The sequence below is a fragment of the Protobothrops mucrosquamatus genome, unplaced genomic scaffold (genome assembly GCF_001527695.2).
Source record: "Protobothrops mucrosquamatus isolate PMUCROS unplaced genomic scaffold, P.Mucros_1.0 scaffold1339, whole genome shotgun sequence".
NCBI lineage: Eukaryota > Metazoa > Chordata > Lepidosauria > Squamata > Viperidae > Protobothrops > Protobothrops mucrosquamatus.
The window spans coordinates 450,943-472,594 of NW_015387536.1; the positions used below are offsets into that span (position 1 = coordinate 450,943).

Below are 21,652 nucleotides of genomic sequence, written 5' to 3' on the forward strand. Positions count from 1 at the left end.
GCGGATAAAATAAAGTCATTTTTCTTAAAAAGCAGGAAAGGTGTTCCCCATTCCCCCCCTCCCCAGCTGGGACTACCCCTCCCATCATCCTGACCATGCCAGCCCTCCGGATGGGACCCCCACCCTTGCAGAATTTGGAGGTGGGGACATTTTGGATGCTGCAATTCAGCCCCCGTGCCCAAATTCTCACCCCCCCCTTCCCTGGAATTTTGGAAGGCAGATTGTTCTTTTCTTTTCTTTAAAGCCTTTCTCCTTGAGAAGAGGTCTCTCCTCTCCTTCCTCTGTTGCCGAGGCAACTGCAAATCCATCCCATAATGAGCACACCCTTGCAGACAGGGAGAGACCAGAAAAGAGACAGGAGAAACAGCAGCATATGTTCCGATGATCACCCAGGAAGAAACAAGCGCAGAGGAAAAAAAGGCATTTTGGGGGGCGATGAGAATAGGGGAAAACTCAGATGGAATTTGCTTCCATAAATGGATCTCTCTCTCTCTCTCTCTCTCTCTCTCTCTCTCTCTCTCTCTCTCTCTCTCTCTCTCTCTCTCTCTCCATCCATCTATCTATCTATCTCTCTCTCTCTCTCTTTATCTTTATCTCTCTATCTCTCTATCTCTTTCTCTAACTCTAACTTTCTCTCTCTAACGCTCTCTCTTTCTCTTTCTCTGTCTCTCTCTCCCTATCTATCTATCTATCTATCTATCTATCTATCTATCTATCTATCTATCTATCTATCTATCATCTATCTATCTATCTATCTATCTATCTCTATCTCTTTCTCTAACTCTCTCTAACTTTCTCTCTAACGCTCTCTCTATGTCTCTCTTTCCCTCTCTTTCTCTAACTCTAACTTTCTCTCTCTCTCCCTATTTCTCTCTCTAACTCTCTCTCTGCTCTCTCTCTCTCTCTCTTTCTATCTATCTATCTATCTATCTATCTATCTATCTATCTATCTATCTCTTTCTCTTTATCTGTCTCTATCTGTCTCTGTCTCTCTCTCTCTCCATCCATCCATCCATCCATCCATCCATCCATCCATCCATCCATCCATCCATGTTTTTAACGGGCTAAATCTTAATATGTGTGCTATGCCGTACGTTAAGTAAATCAATAAATGGAAAATACCAGTTCTTAAAAGTTCCCCACATCTCAGACAAGGGAGATCAATCTTCAAACAAAGCCAAGCTAAATCAGCAGAGTCTTTGCATACCATCTCCTGGGAGAGAAATCGAGCCTCCATAAATAAGTAATTAAAATCAATTTTAGGAATTGTCAGGATTAAGGAGAAGGAAGAAGGGGGGAGGGGTCGTCAATGCAGTCAGCCCCATTCATGTCCTTAGATGAGGATAGAGTCCCTCAGATGCAAAATAATAATAATAAAATAAAATAAAATAATAAATAAAATAATAAAATAAATCATAAATAAAATAATATAAAAATAAAATAAAATAATATAAAAAATAAAATAAAATAATAAAATAAAATAAAATAAATAATAAATAAAATAAAGTAAAAGAAAATAATAAAATAAATAATAAATAATAAATAAAATAAAATAAAGTAAAATAAAGAATTAAAATAAACAAAATAAAACGAATAAAATAAAATAAAATAAAATAAGGGTTTATTAAAAAAAAATAGGAATATATTTTGTTCTGAAGGCTCTGCATTGTTTTGAATTATCAGCCAAAATCCTTCCATTAATCTGAGTTGAATCCAGAATGTTGCTTTGAAAGGCCGCCCACACCATACATTAAGAGATGGAAATTTGGCAATTTGGTTTGGCACTAAGAGGCAATAATTGCTATTGGCTTGGCAATTTTTCTATTAAAAATAATTTGATGTCTGGTTTGCTGCTAAACGGGAGAAGCAAGCAAGCAAGGATTTTGCTAAGCCCGGCTGGGAGGCCACAAGGAAAACCCATGGTTTGGAGACTAAATTGGGAATTTTTTAAAAAAAGGCAGTTCTTGTTTCATGACCAAAACAGGGACCGGCAAATCGGTTATTAAGTGAAGCGGTCACTAAATGAAACCGTGACTATGCATATAGTTTTACTTTGGCTTGGCTTGGCTTTAGAGTCCCACAAAGGTTGTTAAGGGTGGGTTGCAACTTAAACAAACAAACAAGCAATGGAGGTAGTTCTTATTTAACGACCGTATTTGCGACTGGCAACTCAAGTCGTTAAACGAAGGGGTCACTACGTGAAGCCACAACTGTGCTTACAGTCTTACTTCAGCTTCCCTTTGCTTTGTAGAGCCACAAAGCGTGTTCAGTTGTAAAATTATATGTTTTTAAAATCACTGTCGTAACGGGGAACGGACGCTAAACGAGGCGGTCGTTAAACGAGGCGGCGAACTTCCTCTGTGCTCTTGCCAGGAAAGTTGCACAGCAGACACCTCCTCCACGAAGCCACCACAAATCAAGTGAAACTCTTTCACGTTTTAACGCACCTTGATAAAGAGCTGAATAAAATTTGTGTAGTTTTTTTGATCAGCCCCAGGACTGTCAATCTAACTACCGGGGAGGGGGGGACAGGGGTGCTGCGGAGACACCCCAATGGGGACATGGAGGCGGGGAGGGGGGGAAAGAGGAGACAAGCCCCCGAGGCATCCAGAAACCCTCAAGTTGTGTTAATTAAGTGTCCCCTTGTGTAACATTGCAGTCTTAAATTAGCCCGGTGCCAACTGGCTTTAGTTTTGCAGATCAATACCTTTCTCAGTTCTGCAACTTTAGCTGAATCCCAACTCTTTTTATCCATGTTTCTTTTTTATTAATTTACAATTGAGGTGCTCTTCACGAATCCTTTCTCTAATATCTCAGGGGCCGCCCCAAAGAAGAGTGAGTCAAGCTCTTCTCCAAAGCCCCTAAAGGCAGGACAAGAAGCAACAGAAGGAAACTGATCAAGGAGAGAAGCAACCTAGAACTAAGGAGAAACTTCCTGAGAGTTAGAACAATTAACCAGTGGAACAACCTGCCTCCAGAAGCGGTGAATGCTCCAACACTGGAAGTTTTCAAGAAGAGACTGGACAGCCATTTGATCTGAAATGGTATAGGCTTTCCTGCCTGAGCAGGGGGTTGGACCAGATGACCTCCAAGGCCCCTTCCAACTTTTTTATTATTATTATTATTATTATTATTATTATTATTATTATTATTATTATTATTATTATTATTATTATTATTATTATTATTAAAGCCTTTCTTTAAAAAATCCAGGATATTTCATACTAGACTGGTCAGATCAGATCAGATCCGGTTAGCCGCAAAAGACGATTCCATTTCAGAATAACAAAGTTGGAAGGGACCTTGGAGGTCTTCTAGTCCAATCCCACTCCCGCCCCCCACCCCTGCTCAAAGCAGGAGATTTTCTCTCTCTAACATGCAACTGCTCAGGTAGTCCTCCACTTACAACTATATTCATTTAAAGACCGAAGTTACAACGGCATTGAAAAAAGGGACTTACAACCGTTTTTCACACTTAGGACCATTGCGGCATCCTCATGCTTAGGGGGGGGGTGTCAAAATTCAGACGCTTGGCAACTGACTCACATTTATGACGGTGGCACTGTCCTGGGGTCATGTGATCCCCCAGCTTGCTGTGACACTGACTGAATTCTCACAGGATGCTAGATTCCCAAATGTCAATTAAGCCAACGTGTCCATTAAGCCAACTATGATAGGTTGTCCTGACCAAACTAGGAAAAGAAACGTATGGATTTCCATTCTGGCTTTCTCTGAATTTTGAAATTTTGTTCCCCTCGACTTTGGGGATGAGAGGAAGTTCGGGAAGTTGGTTTAATCTGTTTATTAAATTGATTTATTCCACTATGACTCTGGAGGTCTCCTGGCAGATTGCAATTAAAACCGAGCATCAGATAGGAAACTCGGGGCATTACAAATAATTAAAAAGAGCTATCAACAAGGGCCGGCTTGTTGATTGTATGCCTTCGTTTATTTATTGACAAGGCTTATACATCACTCCCGTTGGATAGCTTTATGACATAACGGTGGGGGAAAAAAAGGGCAGAGTTGAGAATGGCAAAACCCAGCGCCAGAGAGGGATTAAAACTCTAGATTTGTCAAATTGCGGATTAATTGCGGAGGGGAAACAGCTCACAAATTTCTCCTCTGCAAAAGCCAGATTTGGAAAAAAATAAATAAAGCAGAATAAACACCTCTCAGCTTTGAGGACAATGTTATTTAACGTCTATTTTCTGGGCTGTCTGTTTGATTTAGACGTTTTGAGCTCTGTTGATGCTAGTTTTGTCTGCCGCCCAGGTTTCTAATTGGAGTTCGGAGGCCGATAACATTCGGATAAATAAATATAAATGTTTGAAAACACAGATGGGGGTTAAATCAGAGAAAGAATCCCAGAGAAAAGATAGCTTTGCACAGGAAGTCCTTGACTTACAGCTGTCCGTTTAGCAGCCGTTGGAAGTGACGATGCCACTGAAAAAGTGACTTACGACCGGTCCTCGGACTTACGACCGTTGCAGCATCCACACGATCACGGGATCAAAAGTCGGGTGCTTGGCAACAGGAAACATATCTACAAAAATTGCAGGTGTCAAAAATGGGGGGTGTCACGCAATCCCCATTTGTGATCTTCCCAGCTGGCTTCCGACAAGCAAAATCAATGGGAGAAGCCGGATTCGTTTAACGACCGCATGTTTCAATTAACAACCGTGACAAAAATGGCCGTCTCCATGGTCGATCTGTTTTCTTCTGGTTGCGGATGGCTCTTTCTTTCCTAACTGGATAAGATTTGTATACTATCAAGCAGCGCTCCCCAGCCTTAGCCGTTGGAGGATGTGTGGACTTCAATTCCCAGAATTCTCCAGCCCGCATGGAATTCTGGGAGTTGAAGTCCAAGCAGCCCAGGTTAAGAAGCAGTTCTAAAGAGGCTAGGAGCAACATCTGATATCCTTAAGCGCTCTCCGTGGTCCTGAAGAGTTTTGAACAGCCTGAAATATCAAACCCATCCAAGACAGCTTGACTTACGACTACAACGGAGCTCAACATTTGTGTTGCTAACTGAAACATTTGTTAAATGCATTCCCCATTTTATGAGCCATTTTGCCAAGGTCGCTAGAAGGGGATCACGTGACCCCGGGAGGCACTGTGACCGTCATAAATACAAGCCAGTTGCCAAGCATCTGAATTTTGATCACGTGACCATGAGGATGCTACAACGGTCGTAAAGGTGAAAAATGGTCATAAGCCACTTTTTTCAGTGCTGCTGTGACTTTGAACGGTCACTAAATGAACTGTTGTAAGTTGAGGACTTCCTGTATATGGCTTAATCCACCCAAGAGCCAAACTCTTATCGATTCCCTATTCTCAAACAAAGCTTGGATTAATAGGAACTGTCCTATTAATAAAATAGGGCCGATTTGTGGGGTTTTCCCTAATAGATTGCATCATATATCATATAGAATTAATAATAATAATAATAATAATAATAATAATAATAATAATAATAATAATAATAATAATAATAATAATAATAATAATAATGAGAATTGTCGATAAGAAAGACAAAAAAAGTCTGGATGGTGGACGTGGCAGTGCCTGGAGACAGCAGAATAGACGAGAAAGAACTGGAGAAGGTCACAAAATACAAAGACCTACAAATAGAAATAGAAAAACTGTGGCAAAAGCAAGCAAGGGTAGTACCAATAGTAATAGGCGCCTTGGGTGCAATCCCAAAACAACTGGAGCACCACTTGAACACCATCATCGGCATTGACAAATTCGCCATTAGTCAATTGCAAAAGGCGGCCTTACTAGGCACTGCTTCCATCCTGCGACGATATCTGTAACACCATCAAACATCCACATCTGCCTATCCCGGGTCCTTGGTGAGGACTCGATAGGCAGACAAAAATGCCAAATCCAGTCTGAACATCTGGCTGACTGTGCGATGATCAATAATAATAATAATAATAATAATAATAATAATAATAATAATAATAATAATAATAATAATAATAATAATAAAGTGAGAAGGGACCTTGGAGGTCATCTAGTCCAACCCCCTGCTCAGGCAGGAAACCCTATACCATTTCAGACAAATGTATCCAATATATATCAAATAGATTGCACCGTATATAAACCAAGCTACTGCACTTACCCTCTCCAATGCCTAACTAAGGTTAAGAATCAACCAAGTTGAAGCCGTTACGTGTTTAATGCCATTAGATCCTTAGCTGATGTTCTCAGCTGATGTCCTTAGCTGATGTGTGAGCCATTTTCACCAAGGAAATAGCATCTGGTTATAAAGGCTGAATCAAACGTGTTTGGGGGGTGGGGGGGAATCAGTAAGAAATTAACAACCCCGACTGAAACAACCCAGATACACGACACTGTCTCTGAAAGCTGACGTTAGGGCCCTAAAAATAGGAGCCCAAATTTATTAATGTATTGCACGCTCCCGAGGTGACTCGGTTCCAAAAAGGGACAGGATGCTGTTTAAAAAAAATAAATGATAGAAAACCGTGCCTGCAGCGCTCCCAAGTTCAAAATATTATTTCATCTGCATTCCGCTCTCTCTCTCTCTCTCTCTCTCTCTCGATTGCTCAATTAAAAAAAGAAAGTTTATTTAAATTTATTAGCGCTTCTGGCTTTATTGGCACAAGAATATGTCAGATTTGCAAAAAACGAGAGAGAGAGAGGGAGGGAGGGAAGGAGGGGAGAGAGAGAGAGACCATTGACTTTCTGTCAAGTATGAGAAATGAATTATTAATTCCATATTTGGCTAGAAAAAAATATATATATATAAAAGGAAATTTGCACCGGGGCCATGCGGAAAAGCTAAATTTCTTCTGCCTTCAAATAGGTTAGATGAGAGGGATTAACGTGCTTCGAAAACTCTTTGCTGTGCCCAGTTAACAAATTAATGAATGTTGTCAAAGCGACAACCTTCGGCGTTTGGGGGGGATCTGGAGCTAATGGGGCAGAAAGACGGCCCCGATTTGAGTTCTTTCAAGAAAGCGAAACTTTGGCCAAAGTTCCCGAGGTTAGGAGCGACTGATTTTAACGGACGGTTCGAGAGGTATCGATGTGCGTGTTTGTGCATGGAGTCGGCATCGAAAGGCAAATGTAAATGGTAAAAGTGGGGGTTTCCCATAATAGCCCCCTTCTCTGTTCGCTCTTTGTAAGTGTGTGTGAGGAAGACCTGGGGAGACTGGGCCGAAAGACGTTGCCAAGAGAACAGAAAGAGATAAGAGACAGCTTGGCCCTCGGAAGGGCTGGGAGCGTGGAAAACATCTCTCAACTTTGGCAACTTGAAGATGTGGGGACTTCAACTCCTAGGATTCCCCTCCTTGTTCATCTCCTCCTCCTCCTCCTCCTCCTCCTCCTCCTCCTCCTCCTCCTCCTCCTCTCCTTCTCCGTCTCCTCCTCGTTCTCCTTCTCCTCCTAATCCTTCTCCTCCTTGTCTATCTTCCCCTTCTCCTTCTCCAGTCCTCCTCCTCCTCCATCATCTATCTTCTCTTTCTTCTCCATCTTCTCCTTGTTTATCTCCTCCTCCTCCTCCTCCTCCTCTATCTTCTCTTCTCCTGCTCCTCCTTGTCTGTCTTCTCCTTCTCTTTCTTCTCCATTGTCTCCTTGTTTATCTCTTCCTTCTCCTCCTCATCTATCTTCTCTTCTCCTGCTCCTCCTCCTTGTCTATCTTCTCCTTCTCCTTCTTCTCCATCTTCTCCTTATTTATCTCCTCCTATCATCTATCTTCTCTTCTCCTGCTCCTCCTACTACTCGTCTATCTTCGCCTTCTCCTCCATCTCCTCCTTCTCCTTATTTATCTCATCATCATCTATCTTCTCTTCTCCTGCTTCTCCTCCTCCTCCTCCTCCTTGTCTATCTTTGCCTTCTCCTCCTTCTCCATCTTCTCCTTGTTTATCTCCTCCTCCTCGTCTATCTTCGCCTTCTCCATCTTCTCCTTATTTATTTCCTCCTCATCTATCATCTCTTCTCCTGCTCCTCCTCCTTGTCTATCTTCACCTTCTCCTCCTTCTCCATCTTCTCCTTATTTATCTCCTCCTCATCATCTATCTTCTTTTCTCCTGCTCCTCCTCCTTGTCTATCTTCTCCTTCTCCTTTCCATCTTCTCGTTTATCTCCTCCTCCTCCTCCTCCTCCTCCTCCTCCTCCTCCTCCTTGTCTATCTTCTCTTCTGCTCCTCCTGCTCCTCTTTGTCTATCTCCTCCTCCTCCTCCTCCTCCTCCTCTCTGTGAATTTCCTGGGCTTAGAACCCCTTCATTGGCAGATTACCTTCTTTGGGCCACTTCTAGTTCTCCTGCCAATGGATTTTACAAGGAGGCTCCGGAGTTTTTACATAATAGACGCACATCTCCCCATGCCTGCCCCAATCTCAGCCACTCCCCCCCCCCTCTTTTGCAAAAAGTGGGTCTCCCTGTTCCCCTTGGGCATTTGCACACTAGCAGATGCGTCGCCAGTGCTTCAGAGTCCCTGACATCTGCATTCGGATCCGAGCACACTCAGAGACACACAACGCACACACGCGCATCGCCCGAGACAGCGGGATTTCGCTTCCCAGAAATGAATCTTCCGGATTAAGGAACTGAGTTTCCAAATAATACCAATAACACTAATAATAATAATAATAATAATAAACCTTCTGTTTCGCATGCACATCACGGATTTAATTTTGGGCACATCACTTTGCATCAAGGCAGCCTTTTTTTGGCTCTCTGCTCTCTCGGCCACCAATGCACACCGATGCTCACAAATGCACCTTTAGTCGGATGAATGAATATAGCCCCCCAAAAAACCCCCAGGCAGCCCACTAAAGCTATGGCAGAGAAGAGAATTTCCCCTTCTTATAACCCCCACCTCAAATTCCAGCATATATATATATATATATTTTACAGGATAGGGAACATTCTTTTTTTTCTTTTTTTAAATCCATTTATTCCCATCTCTCTTTGCATGCGGGGTATAGCAAAGAGGCTTAAGAGGAAGGGGGTGAAAAAAAAAAAAGAACAGAAGAAGCCCAGAAATGTCTGTGAACAGAGGCAAAGAAAGGCGGCCCTCGCAAAACAGGCGTGCCAATGGCACACTCAGCCCTGGTACAGTTCTCCAATTCCTCCCAGCCTTTTTTTAAGGCGCCCCGTCCATCGGAGCCGAGTCTCGTAGGTGCCATGCTCAAGTTATCCCACTCTTTTTCCGGGTTACATTGTTCTTAGTATTATTTTTCTCTCCTCCTCGCTCTTCTTCCCTTCTCTTTTTGCTCGCCCACCGTGCCCGGGGTGCCTACAGGTGCAGTGCGCCCTGCCAGCTTAGCCGTAAAAAAAAAAACCCCGACGCTTGCAATTAAATTTATAGCGTGCAATTCAAAACATTCCCCCCCCCCATTGCAATCTAAGCTGAGTCCTTTTCATTTGCAGGGGGGGGGGTCTAAAATGGCTTGTCCTGGGATCATCTTTGGGGTCTTCTTTGCTCAACCAGGAAAAGCTGCCAAGCTTTTTATTTTTTACAAAAGGGAAATCCGTTAGCCAAGCAGGACGCTTCAAGCTGGTATATCCCCTTTGCCATCCTCCACATTTCATCCTTCCCAATTCTTGCATTCCTCCCTTCCTTCTTTATCTTCTCCTTCTCCTCCTTGTCTATTTTCCCCTTCCTCTTCTCCTTCTCTATTCCTCCTCCTCCTCCTCCTCCCCCTCCTCCCCGTACCTTACTCATAGTGCCTGCAGTCGGATGCTCAGGAGATGCTCCAAGGAAGATGCTATATATCCCTTCTTCTCTCTCCCTCTCTCTCTCTCTCTCTCTCTGCTGGGTTTTCATTCATGCACACAGCTTCTGCTTGAATTCCCAGCTCACTGGCACACTTAAGCTGCACTCAAGGTACCCGGCACTTTGATTGACGGGGCCGGGCAGCCAATGAGAGAAGCCAGGGCTTTTTACAAGCCCCTTTGCCAAACTGGAGCATAAACCAGCTTGGTGGTAGTAAACAAACTGTCTCTCTCTCTCTCTTTTTTTTTTCCTTCCCTGTTTTTATTTTTTATTTTTTAAAAAAAAAAATTAGAAAAAGAGAGGAGCCCCCGTGAGAATGCACAATTTAGCAATTCTCTCTCGTAAACCCACAACGTCAGGCTGAGCCGCAGCTGATGGGCAGTGGATGCTAATGTGCGTTAAAAAAAAAAAATCTATCTCGTGCCAGTTTCTGCTGATTTCAGAAGAAATCCTAATTAAAGTTTGGTCAGTTTAGATGGGGAAGGCATGTTTGAGATTGGGGGGGGGTGTTTCCCAAGAGCACTGGAGATCCCAGGCTTGGGAAGTCTCAGCTGCAAAAATTGGGAGGGTGGGAATTTAAAGAATGCGGTAGCCGAGATTTTTTTTTTATAGAGAAGGGGCAAAAATTGTGTGTTTGCAAGGCTATCGCTAGAGCCGTGGTTTCTCAATCATGCCAAGCTTCAGGTGGGTGGACTTCAACTCCCAGAATTCCCTGGCCCACCTGCTTTGAGATGGGTCCCAGAATTCCCCAGCTGGGCACGTTTTGAGATCAGTGGACTTCAACTCCCAGGATCCCCTAGCCAGCCTGCTTTAAGATGGATGGATTACCAGGAGACGGTGAGTTCTAGTCCCACCTTAGGCGTGAAAGCCGTCTAGGTGACTTTGGGCCAGTCACCAGGAGATGGTGAGTTCTAGTCCCGCCTCAGGCATGAAAATCAGCTGGGTGACTTGGGCCAGTCACCAGGAGACGGTGAGTTCTAGTCCTACTTTAGGCATGAACGCTGTCTAGGTGACTTTGGGCCAGTCACCAGGAGATGGTGAATTCTAGTCCTACTTTAGGCATGAACGCCGTCTAGGTGACTTTGGGCCAGTCACCAGGAGACGGTGAGTTCTAGTCCCGCCTCAGGCATGAAAGTCAGCTGGGTGACTTGGGCCAATCAGCAGGAGACGGTGAGTTCTAGTCCTACTTTAGGCACGAAAGCCATCTGAGTGACTTTGGGCCAGTCACCAGGAGACGGTGAGTTCTAGTCCTACTTTAGGCATGAACGCCATCTAGGTGACTTTGGGCCAGTCACCAGGAGACGGTGAGTTCTAGTCCCGCCTTAGGCGTGAAAATCAGCTGGGTGACTTTGGGTCAAGACTCATTGTTGTGGGAAAAATAGGAGAAGGGAGGTATGTTGGCTATATTTTCCACCTGGAGTTATTTTAAAAACAATTCGGGCTGGGTACAAACAAAGAAGGAAGCGTTAATCTGGCCTGAGCAAGGGGTTGGACTAGAAGACCTCCAACGTCCCTTCCAACTTTGTTATTCTATTAAATACAGCAACCGTATTTCAGAAGGTGACTCTTTGTCCTCTTCTGCACCCAGGATGCATCTAAATTCTCTCCCCCCCCCAAGTCCATTTAAACCTGATTAAAACCTTGTGTTTTCGTCTGCTTGGCCCTCTCTGCTCAATTTTTCCCATCATATTTAATTTAAAGCTCAAAGAGCAGAAGATAAAAAATTCATGTGGCACAGCCCAGCCTTGGGGGGGGGGGAGAAGAAAGAGGGAGCAGGTTGAGCGATGAGTTAGGGCTGTCATGGCTATTTTCTTTCCTAAAACCCCACATATCTTGGGGCCCAAACAGGAAACCATTAATCAAAGTGGAAAGATCAAATTTGATTTCATCAAAAAAGACACAGCAGGACTTCAGGCCTCGCGAGGGCCAGGCTGACGCTAGTGCTGGGCAATTTATATTCCATTTTTCCCCCCCTCTCTCTCTTTCTCTCTCTCTCTCTTTTTGGCAATTAACCGCCATGCGAAATCGCCTTTGGATATCAGTTTATTACTTCTAGCTTGTTTAAAAATCTTCTTTCCCCTCGGCTGAAAAGCCTGCCTCATTCTGTTTGTCATTTTAGTATTTATTTATTTATTTATTTATTTTTTGAGGGGGGGGAAATTCAACGGATGCTCAGCTGATCCGACAAGATGATTCTAGCCTTCTTTAACAAACCACGATCCAGACGGATCCTGCATCCAACTGGGGAGAGAGATTGTTAACTGGGGTTTTGCTAATCCGGGCAAAGATGTACTCAGATGTAGAAATCAAGAAGTCCATTTGGGAAGCCCCCAAAGGTCCTCAACGTATGACCGTTTTTCATACTTATGACCGACGCAGCCTCCCCGGGGTCACGTGATCCAACTTCAGACGCCGGGCAGACGACTCACATTTATGATGGTTGCCTTGTCCCGGGGTCACGTGATCCGCTTTTCAAAGTCGATGGGGTCAGCCAGATCCACTTAACAACGATCTTAACTAACTTTAGGCGCTGCGGCAAGGAAAGTCGTGAAACGGGGCCAAACTCGATTAACAAACGTCTCGCCTTAGCAACAATTGGGGGCTCAATTGTGGACGTAAGTCAAGGACCCCCCCGTGTACATTCAACCCTCCTGTAAACCCAGTTCAAACGGAACAAGCCGACTTCTTGTCCACATGCCTCAGCCACTCGCAGACAATCGGGCTGCGAGTTCTGAGTGTTCTCATTTGCCTGTCAGGAACCAAACGGGTTTAACTTCATTCCGGGAGGATTGCAAGAACCATTACCAGGACTTGGGGCCCGCCGAGGCACATGGGTACCTGCTGGTGACCCTGGACAGCCATGGGGGACCCCCAGAGGTTGCAAAGCAGGCACCCCCAAATTTGTTCCTTGTCTTTGGGCTAACGGCAGCCTGGCCCCAGAACTGGGGCTGGGGCAACCAGCCCCAGTTACGGAAATGTTGCTCAAGACATCCAGGTGAGAGGTAAGTTACTGTGAGTAAAAACACTAGGTGTGTCAACTTGTCTGTGTGTTTGTGTGTATGAGAGAGAGAGAAAGAGAGAAAGAGAGAAAGAAAGAGGAGAGAGAGAAAGAGAAAGAGAGAGGAGAGAAAGAAAGAGAGAAAGAGAGAGGGGAGAGAGAAAGAGAAAAGAGAGAGAGAGGAGAGAAGAGAGAGAGAGAGGAGAAAGAGAGAAAGAGAGAGGAGAGAGAGAAAGAGAAAGAGAGACAGAGAAAGAGAGAGAGAGAGAGAGAGAGAAAGGGAGAAAGAGAGAAAGAGGGAAAGAAAGAGGAGAGAGAGAAAGAGAAAGAGAGAGAGAGGAGAGAGAAAGAGAGAAAGAGAGAGGGGAGAGAGAAAGAGAAAAGAGAGAGAGGAGAGAAGAGAGAGAGAGAGGAGAAAGAGAGAAAGAGAGAGAGGAGAGAGAGAAAGAGAAAGAGAGACAGAGACAGAGAAAGAGAGAGAGAGAGAAAGAAAGAGAAAGAGAAAGAAAGAGGGGGGGAAAGAGAAGAGAGAGAGAGAGGAGAAAGAGAGAGAGAGAGGAGAGAAAGAGAGAGAGAGAGAGAGAGAGAGAGACCAAAAATTATTTAATTTTCACACTATTATGTTGACTCGGTCAAAAAGGAACCACCGATAGTCCTTGAGTTATCATTGTTCGTTTAGTGACTGTTTGAAGTTACAACGGCACTGAAAAAAGGGACTCCTTGCATGTCCCTGTCCAAAATCTCGAATTTAAATTCTACCTCGCAGGACTGTTGGTCTCTAGGCAGAATTCAAACAACAAGGAACCTATCAATCTACCTAGATCCGACCAGCACCCTTTTTCACGCTTTAACGACCGCGGCAGCCTCCCCAGGATCACGTGATCAGAATTCAGACGCTCGGCAACTGACTCCTATTTACGACGGTCGCAGCGATCCCCTTTGGCGACCTTCTGACAAGCAAAGCCTACGAGGGGGGGGAGAAGCTGGGGACCCCCTGTGCTTTCTTTCAGTGTCGTTCGTAACTCGAAACAAATGGTCGTAAAACGAGGAGCGGCTCTAATCTTGTTCGAAGGAAGCTTGGTATTCGCATCATTGGCGTTTGGGGACCTCCAGCCCTCCTTCCATCTCTCCAGCTGGGTATTTTTCCCTTCCCTTCTTCCCTCCCTGCTAACCTTCACCCACGGGCCAGCTGGCACTTTCTCTCCTGCTTGCTCAGGGGTTCAAAGTACGACCTGTCTCCTCCCTTATCAAGGAAAATTAGTCTGGATCTTTCCCCCCACCCCACCCCCTGCGCGTCGGAGATCCCCAAATCCGTGGGGAAATTAATCAAGAGGGTTTCCAGGCGTCGGGAAGAGCGGGAACTTCACGCCGCAAATAAAAGCAGGTAAAGGAAGCCAAGATAGGCACGAGAGGGAGGATCACCGGGTGGCCCACGACACTTCACGGGTGGCAGGAGAAAGCAAGCCAGATCCTGGCTGGATTTCACAAAACGGAGATCCAAATTTCCTGCATTTAATTGGGGGGAGGGGAGGGTGTTAAAGGATCAGCGCTGAGTTCCCACGTTAGGCTTGATTTTTTTTATTTTATTTTTTTAATCGGTGGTCTTCCCGCTTGGCAATTATTTAGTCCTTTTAAGCAACCAATTCACCTTTTGAAAAAAACAAGCCAGAACTATCTTTCTGGTCAAAAACAAACTTTGGTAGATTTCATGGACACAAGTGAGTCCAACATGTCTGTTTGCTAAGCCACCGTCGTTCTGTTTGTGGTCTTTTTCGTGTCTGATCTACAGAACTTACGACAGTCCTGTTAGTGACCGTTCCAAGTTACGCCGGTGCTGAAAAAAGGGACTTAGGACCGTTTTTCGTACCGGCGACCGTTGCAGTGTCCCCTGTGCTCAGCTGATCGAAATGAAAACACTTAACGACTGACTCATATTTACGACAGGCGTACTACCCCGGGGTCACACCATCCCCTTTTGCGACCGTCTGACAAAGCCACTTAACAACTCGGTTACTAACTTCACAACTGCAGTGATCCACTTAACCACTGCGGCAAGGAAAGTTGTAAAGCGGGACAAAACTCGTTTAACAACCGTCTCGCTTAGCGACACAAATTTTGGGACCGTACGTTGAGGGCGACCTGCGTAACGTGTTAATCGTTGTAAATATGGCAGAGGATGGCTTTTGTCCTACGCAACAGGGTTGAAACCACAGCTGCCAGTTCTTCAGCTGGGGTTGACCTTCATTTGTGTTGCTTCGTTTCCAGGAACATTCGGTGTCACAATTTATTGGCGTAGTTGTGGTTGCGTGGCTCGGAACAACTCGGCTTTTGATAATCGACTGATGAAAAAACAGGATAAAGCGAGCGTGATAGTCATTACGGCGGGTTGACCGGTCAGCCAGATGTTTGTGTGTTTGTTTGTTTTAAAAATGGCATTTTTATCCACCCACTGAGTCCTTCTTGAGGACCTGGGCCAGACAGATGTTGAAAGGTTGTAAAGGTTTTGTGGCAAGATTGTCAGCTCTTCCAAGTAAAGCTGCCTTTTGCAATTGACCGACGGGGATTTTGTCAATGTCGATGGTGTTCTCTTATTATTATTGTGGTGGGTGCACATTGTGCACATTTCAGCCAGATGTTTCGAGTCCTTCCCAAGGACCTGCGATAGGCTGATGGGGATGCTTGATGGTGTGGAAGTGATTGTGGCAGGATTGTGCAGGGGAAAGCAGCTTTTTTGCAATGGAGGGGATTTTGTGGATGTGGTGATTATTATCCCCATTATTACTATTATCGTCATCGTCATCATCTTTGGGTCAAAGAGACTTTTTTTTCTCTCCTTCCTTTCTAGGAGAACCATGTTGGTCTGTGATAGTACTGTAAAAAAAATATCAGGATTTTGGTAGCATCTTTTCCAGCTATATATATATATATTTTTTTAAAGCATCAGCTGCAGCTTTGGCTGATGGATGCATTGTACTCTGTACATTTCGTGCTGTAAGTTGCAATTCCCCAAAGTAGTTTCCTCTGGTTAGTTAGAAAAAGTGCCATTAAAATATTTCTGGTATTTTTTGCTTTGTTTCTGTCTTTCTTTTTCTTTCTCTCTCTCTCTCTTTCTGTTTCTTTCTGTCTCTCTTTCCTTCCTTCCTTCCTTTCTTTCTTTTTCTTTCTTTCTTTCTTTCTTTCTTTCTTTCTTTCTTTCTTTCTTTCTTTCTTTCTTTCTTTCTTTCTGTCTCTGTCTCTTTCTTTCTCTCCCTCTTTCTGTCTCTTTCTTTCTTTCTGTCTGTTTCTGTTTCTCTCTCTTTTTCTTTCTGTCTCTTTGTTTTGCTTTCTCACACTTTCTCTCTCTCTCGTTTCTCTGTGTTATATAATATATGTGGGTATATGCATAATTCTGTATTTATTTATTGTCCTATTTATGTAGTGTGTATTGGAGGTGGTGACCCTTTGACAGCTGTATGCAACGAAATTTCCTTTTTACCTATGCCGATTAGTGTACGTTCAAAGTGACAATAAAGTTATTATTCTATTCTATTCTATTCTATTCTATTCTATTCTATTCTATTCTATTCTATTCTATTCTATTCTATTTTATTCTATTAATTTTACTCTAATCTGCTCTATTCTATTCCTGTCTTTCTGTTTCTTTCTTTCTCACTCTTTCTCTCTCCTGTTTCTTTTTCTCTCACTCTTTCTCTCTCATCTCTTTCCTTTCTCTGTCTCTTTCTCCTGCTCTGTCTCTTTCTCTCCTTTGCTCTCTCTCTCTCTCCCCCAGCCTTTGTTTTGTGTTTTTCTTCCCGACCAGCTTGCATAACTCTTGTCCTTTTACACACCCACGAATGAGCAATCAAAAGGAGGAGTTGAACCATTTACCCAGGTGCTAAGAGCCTTAAGCACAACACTGCACGCTCGGCTTGGCAAAAAAGAAGGCTGGGGAGTCCGTAGTTCGGTACTTTTCTTTCAGCTTTATTTTTAGTTAAACCTTTTTCTGCCAGCAAGCAGGTCCTGCCTTGGAGCTGAAAGGTGGCTTGTGGGGGGAACCTAACATGGACCTAACATGGAAAGGGAGGCAGGAAGTAGGTTTGGCTAAGCAAGGATTAACTCAGGGTGTGTGTCCAATCTTGGTAAAGCTGCTGCTGCTGCTGGTGGGACTGGATTTTTCCATGTTTGGACTGGATCAGCTCTTATTTGATGAGCCATCCAGAGTCACTTAGCTGAGATGGGTGACCATATAAATCAAATTAATATTAAATATGGAATGGAATGGAATGGAATAGAATAGAATAATAATAGGAATAGAATAGAATAGAATAGAATAGAATAGAATAGAATAGAATAATAGAATAGAATAGAATAGAATAGAATAGAATAGAATAGGAATAGGAATAGAATAATAGAATGGAATGGAATTGAATGGAATAGAATAGGAATAGGAATAGGAATAGAATAGAAAATGCAGAAGGGAAGAATAGAATAGAATAGAATAGAATAGAATAGAATAGAATAGAATAGAATAGAATAGAATAGAATAGAATAGAATAGAATAGAGAATGGAGAATGGAAGGGAAGGGAAGGGAAGGGAAGGGAAGAATAGAATAGAATGGAATGGAATGGAATGGAATAGGAATAGAATAGAATAGAATAGAACAGGAATAGAATAATAATAGAATGGAATGGAATAGAATAGAATAGGAATAGAATAATAATAGAATGGAATGGAATGGAATGGAATAGAATATGCAGAATGCAGAAGGGAAGAATAGAATAGAATAGAATAGAATAGAATAGAATAGAATAGAGTAATATGTAGTATAGTATGATAATATAATAAATATAATGTAATAATATAGTATAATGTAGTGTAATGTAATATAATGTAATGTAAAATATCATAATAACCTTCAAAAGGCAGGATGGCCCAATGATAAAGACCCCAACTCCAGATTGGGGGAGACTTAGGTTCAAGATCCGCTTTAGCCAGAGAAGCTCCCTAAGCAGGCTGTGAGTCAGTTTTTTTTTCTCTCAGCCAGCCTACCTTGCAGGCTTGTCGTTGGGGGGGGGAAATTACAGGAGCCCTGGGCGTTTCCTTCCTCAGCCAGCCAGTGAATCCCTTTTAGCCAACACCAAAAGGAGGCAGGTGAGTCTGTGACTTTTCCCCCTAGGGAGCCGGCGCCTGGCAACATGCAGAGTTCCTCGGACGGTGAAGGCAGAAGCCTGTGGGGTGAGCCAGACCTGGAAGCCGAGGAGAAGACCTGTGCCGTCTGCGGGGACCGAGCCAGCGGCTACCACTTCCACGTCATGACCTGCGAGGGCTGCAAAGGGTTTTTCCGGTAGGCCTGGGTGGATGCAGGCGCGCACACAGGTTTCTAGTCCTCATGACTCCCACTCAAGCTTCTTCCCCTTGCCTTGCAGGAGGACGGTGCTGAAGGGCATCCAGTTCACTTGCCCTTTTACTCAGAGCTGCCCGGTCACCAAAGCCAAGCGGCGACAGTGCCAGGCCTGCCGGTACAAGAAATGCCTGGCGGTGGGGATGAGGAAGGACAGTAAGTGCCTGGGAGACAGGATCTTCTGGTTTCTTTCTTTCTTTCTTTCTTTCTTTCTTTCTTTCTTTCCTTCCTTTCTCTTTCTTTCTTTTCTCTTTCTTTCCTTTCTCTACCTTCCTCCCTCCCTATCTGTACTCCTTCTTTCCTCCCTCTTTCTCTTTTTCTCTTCTTTTCCTTTCCCCATCCTTTTCTTTTCCTTTTTTTCTTTTTCTTTCTCTGCTTACCTCCCTCCCTATCTGTACTCCGTCTTTTCTCCCTTTCTTTTTCTCTTTATCTCTTCCTTTCCTTTCCCTCTCCTTTTTCTTCCTTCCTTCCTTTTTTCCTTTCCTTCCTTTCTTTTCTTTTTTCTTTCTCCCTCCATCCCTTCCTATCTGTACTCCGTCTTCTTTCTCCCTCTCTCCTTCTCTTTCTTTCATCTCTTCCTGTCCTTCATCTTTTTCTTTCTTTCTTTCTCTTTCCCTCTCCTTTTTCTTCCTTCCTTCCTTTTTTCCTTTCCTTTTTCTTTTTTCTTTCTCCCTCCATCCCTTCCTATCTGTACTCCGTCTTCTTTCTCCCTCTCTCCTTCTCTTTCTTTCATCTCTTCCTGTCCTTCATCTTTTTCTTTCTTTCTTTCTTTCTTTCTTTTCTTTCTTTCTCTTTTCTTCTCCCTCCCTCATCTTTCTCTGTCTCTCTTTCTCTCTTCCTTTCCTGTCTTTTTCTTCCTTCCTTCCTTCCATTGCTTCCCTCTCCTTCCCTCCCCTTCCCCTTCACATCCATTCCTTCTTTACTCCTTCCCCTTCTCCTTCCTTCCTTCCTTCCTTCCTTCCTTCCTTCCTTCCTTCCTTCCTTCCTTCCTCCTTCCCTTCCCTTCCCTTCCCTTCCCTTCCCTTCCTTCCTCTTTTCGCCAAACTAAATTTGTTTTCAGTTTCTTTCAGCGAAGAGCGTTACTTTCTGGCCGGTTTGCTAAACCATGGTTAGCCCAACAGAGCTGAGTACTACGTGTAAACCCGTGATTCAGTTGGTGGGGATGGACTATAGCTTATCCAGGTGTCATGGTTCCGAAAGAAGAAGCTTTTCAAAGAACTTTGAAGGCCTTGTTTACCTTAAAGAATCCTTTTATTGCTTTGGCACGTACATAATGAAGCCAAAAACTGAATTCTCCCTCCCCCCAATCACCCGTAAGCATAACTCACTCCTTCATTTAACAGTCATCAATCACGTTCCCCAATTAGTTTGAAGTGTGAACTTTCCCTCCCGTAACTCCTCTGGTTACAACTGACCTTGGAAATACTGTACTGAAATATTGTTGTGGCTAACTATCCCCCGAGTACCTACTTCCCCCCCTCTCTTCTAACATTGTCTGACTTTTAACTCTAGAAGTGACACACAGATTAAATAAAACACGTTTGCTTCTTCACATATTGTCAAGCAAGAACATCCGATGTTAGCAGCCTTGACACCAGGCACATAGGAAGCAGAGCTAACCGGATGGGCGGGCTTCCTTCAATCCTCCCAAAGCGGATGATGGGAACCGGAGTCAAGTTCCCAGCTCCCACCCCCCCAGCTTGGCCTGCTGTCCTGCTGCTATTCCAGCTTTGCCGATTCTCCCTGGCCAGACGGTTGTGAGAATAAAATCACAAGGGATCCCTCGTAGCAGCTCTTAAACGCCAAGCCAGGATGAATAAATTGCATTTCTCTGCCTTGCCAGTGGTTGGAATTGTAAGGAGACCTGGCAGCCTTTGGGGCCGAAGGGCTGCTTTCTCCAGGGAGAACTTGTGGGAGATCCCCCCACCCTCTGTGGGTGGAAAAAACCCCCACAGCCTCTGCAAAGCTCTGCTGGTTTCCAGAGGGAAAAGGAGGGGGCTTGGCAGCTGCAAGCCGGCTTAGCCAGGAGGGGGAAGCCGCCTCAGACCCCCCCCCAGAGTCAGCGGGGCTGGGAAAGCCAGATAGAGGGGCATGCCCAAGAGGCTTTGCCTCTCCATCGATCGGCTGGATTATTTTTTTATGGAGGAAGGGAAAGGAATTGGAAAGCAAGTGAAAAGAGAAAAGAGAAAAAAGAGAAAAGACGGAGGGAGGGAGGAAGATGGAATGTGGAAGGAAGGAAGGAAGGAAGGAAGGAAGGAAGGAAGGAAGGAAGGAAGGAAAAGACAGGGAAAGGAAGAGAGAGCAAAAGAAAGAGAAAGAAGAGAGAGGGAGGAAAGAAAGAAAGGGAAGAAAGAAAGAAAGAAAGAAAGAAAGAAAGAAAGAAAGAAGAGAAAGAAGATGGAATGTGGAAGAAAGAAAGAAAGAAAGAAAGAAAGAAAGAAAAAGAAAGAAGATGGAATGTGGAAGGAAGGAAGGAGGGATGGAAGGAAAAGACAGAAGGAAAGGAAGAGAGAAGGGAAAGAGAGAGGACAAAGAAAGGAGACGGAGAAAGAAAGGAAGGAAAGAAGGAAGGAAGGAAGAGACAGAAGGAAAAGAAGAGAGAAAGGGAAAGAGAGAGGACAAAGAAAGAAGAGAGAGAGAAAAGAAAGGAAGGAAAGGAAAAAAGGAAAAAGAAAGGAAGGAGGGAAAGAAAAGACAGAGGGGAAGGAAAGAAAGAGAAAAAGAAAGAAAGACAGAGAGACAGAGAAAGAAGAGAGAGAGAGAGAGAGAGAGAAAAGAAAGGAAAAAAAGAAAGGAAGGAAGCTTCACCCCCCCACCCCCACCCCCGGTCAAACAAAGATCATCCTGGGCCCCAAATCCAGCCAGGCGCTCTGGAGCCGCCATTGATCCAATCGAGGTGAAATCAGGATCCAGGGAAATGCTGGATTTCTCCCCCCTCCCCCGCAGGGCATGGATGGGGGGGTGGGGGGAGCACAGAAACCCGGAGCGCAAGATGGCAGCTGCAGCCACTGCAGGCGGGCGAGGCGTGATGCATTGCAGTCTTGCCTTCTGACCCGCAGTCCCCATCCCGGGCAGGTTGCAGCTGCCCTCGCCTGCCGGGGCCAGGGGGGGGGGAGTCCAGGGGGGGGGCTCTGAATAACCGTTTGGGATGGGGTGGGGGGGCCAGAGAGAGAGAGGCTTGAACATCCCCCCCCAACCAAGGCAGAGGCTAGCAGGGCAAAGGAATTTGAGACCGGCCAGCTGCAGGGTTTTTTGGCAAGCTGGAAAAGAGCAAGCAAAGTTGGAAACTAACATGCTAAAAAAAAAAGGAGAGGAAGGAAGGAAGGGAAAGGAAGAAAGATAAAGAGTGACAGAGAGAAAAAAGAGAGAGAGAAAACAAGGAAGGAAGGAAGGAAGGAAGGAAGGAAGGAAGGAAGGAAGGAAGGAAGGGAAAGACAGGGAAAGGAAGAAAGATAGAGAAAGAGTGACAGAGAAAGAAGAGAGAGAGAACAGGAAGGAAGGAAGGAAGGAAGGAAGGAAGGAAG

At 44.4% G+C, this 21,652-nt stretch overlaps 1 protein-coding gene across 1 annotated transcript in view; it reads left to right on the forward strand.

Moving 5' to 3' along the window:
* Nucleotides 1-18,024: 18,024 nt before the first annotated feature.
* NR1I3 (nuclear receptor subfamily 1 group I member 3) overlaps nt 18,025-21,652 on the forward strand; it is a 17,927-nt gene continuing 14,299 nt past the window's right edge. Inside the window, exons 1-2 of the mRNA XM_015821491.2 lie at nt 18,025-18,071; nt 18,154-18,284. Coding sequence (XP_015676977.2) covers nt 18,040-18,071; nt 18,154-18,284 — 163 coding nt within the window. The 5' untranslated portion in view covers nt 18,025-18,039. The remainder of the gene's footprint in view (nt 18,072-18,153; nt 18,285-21,652) is intronic.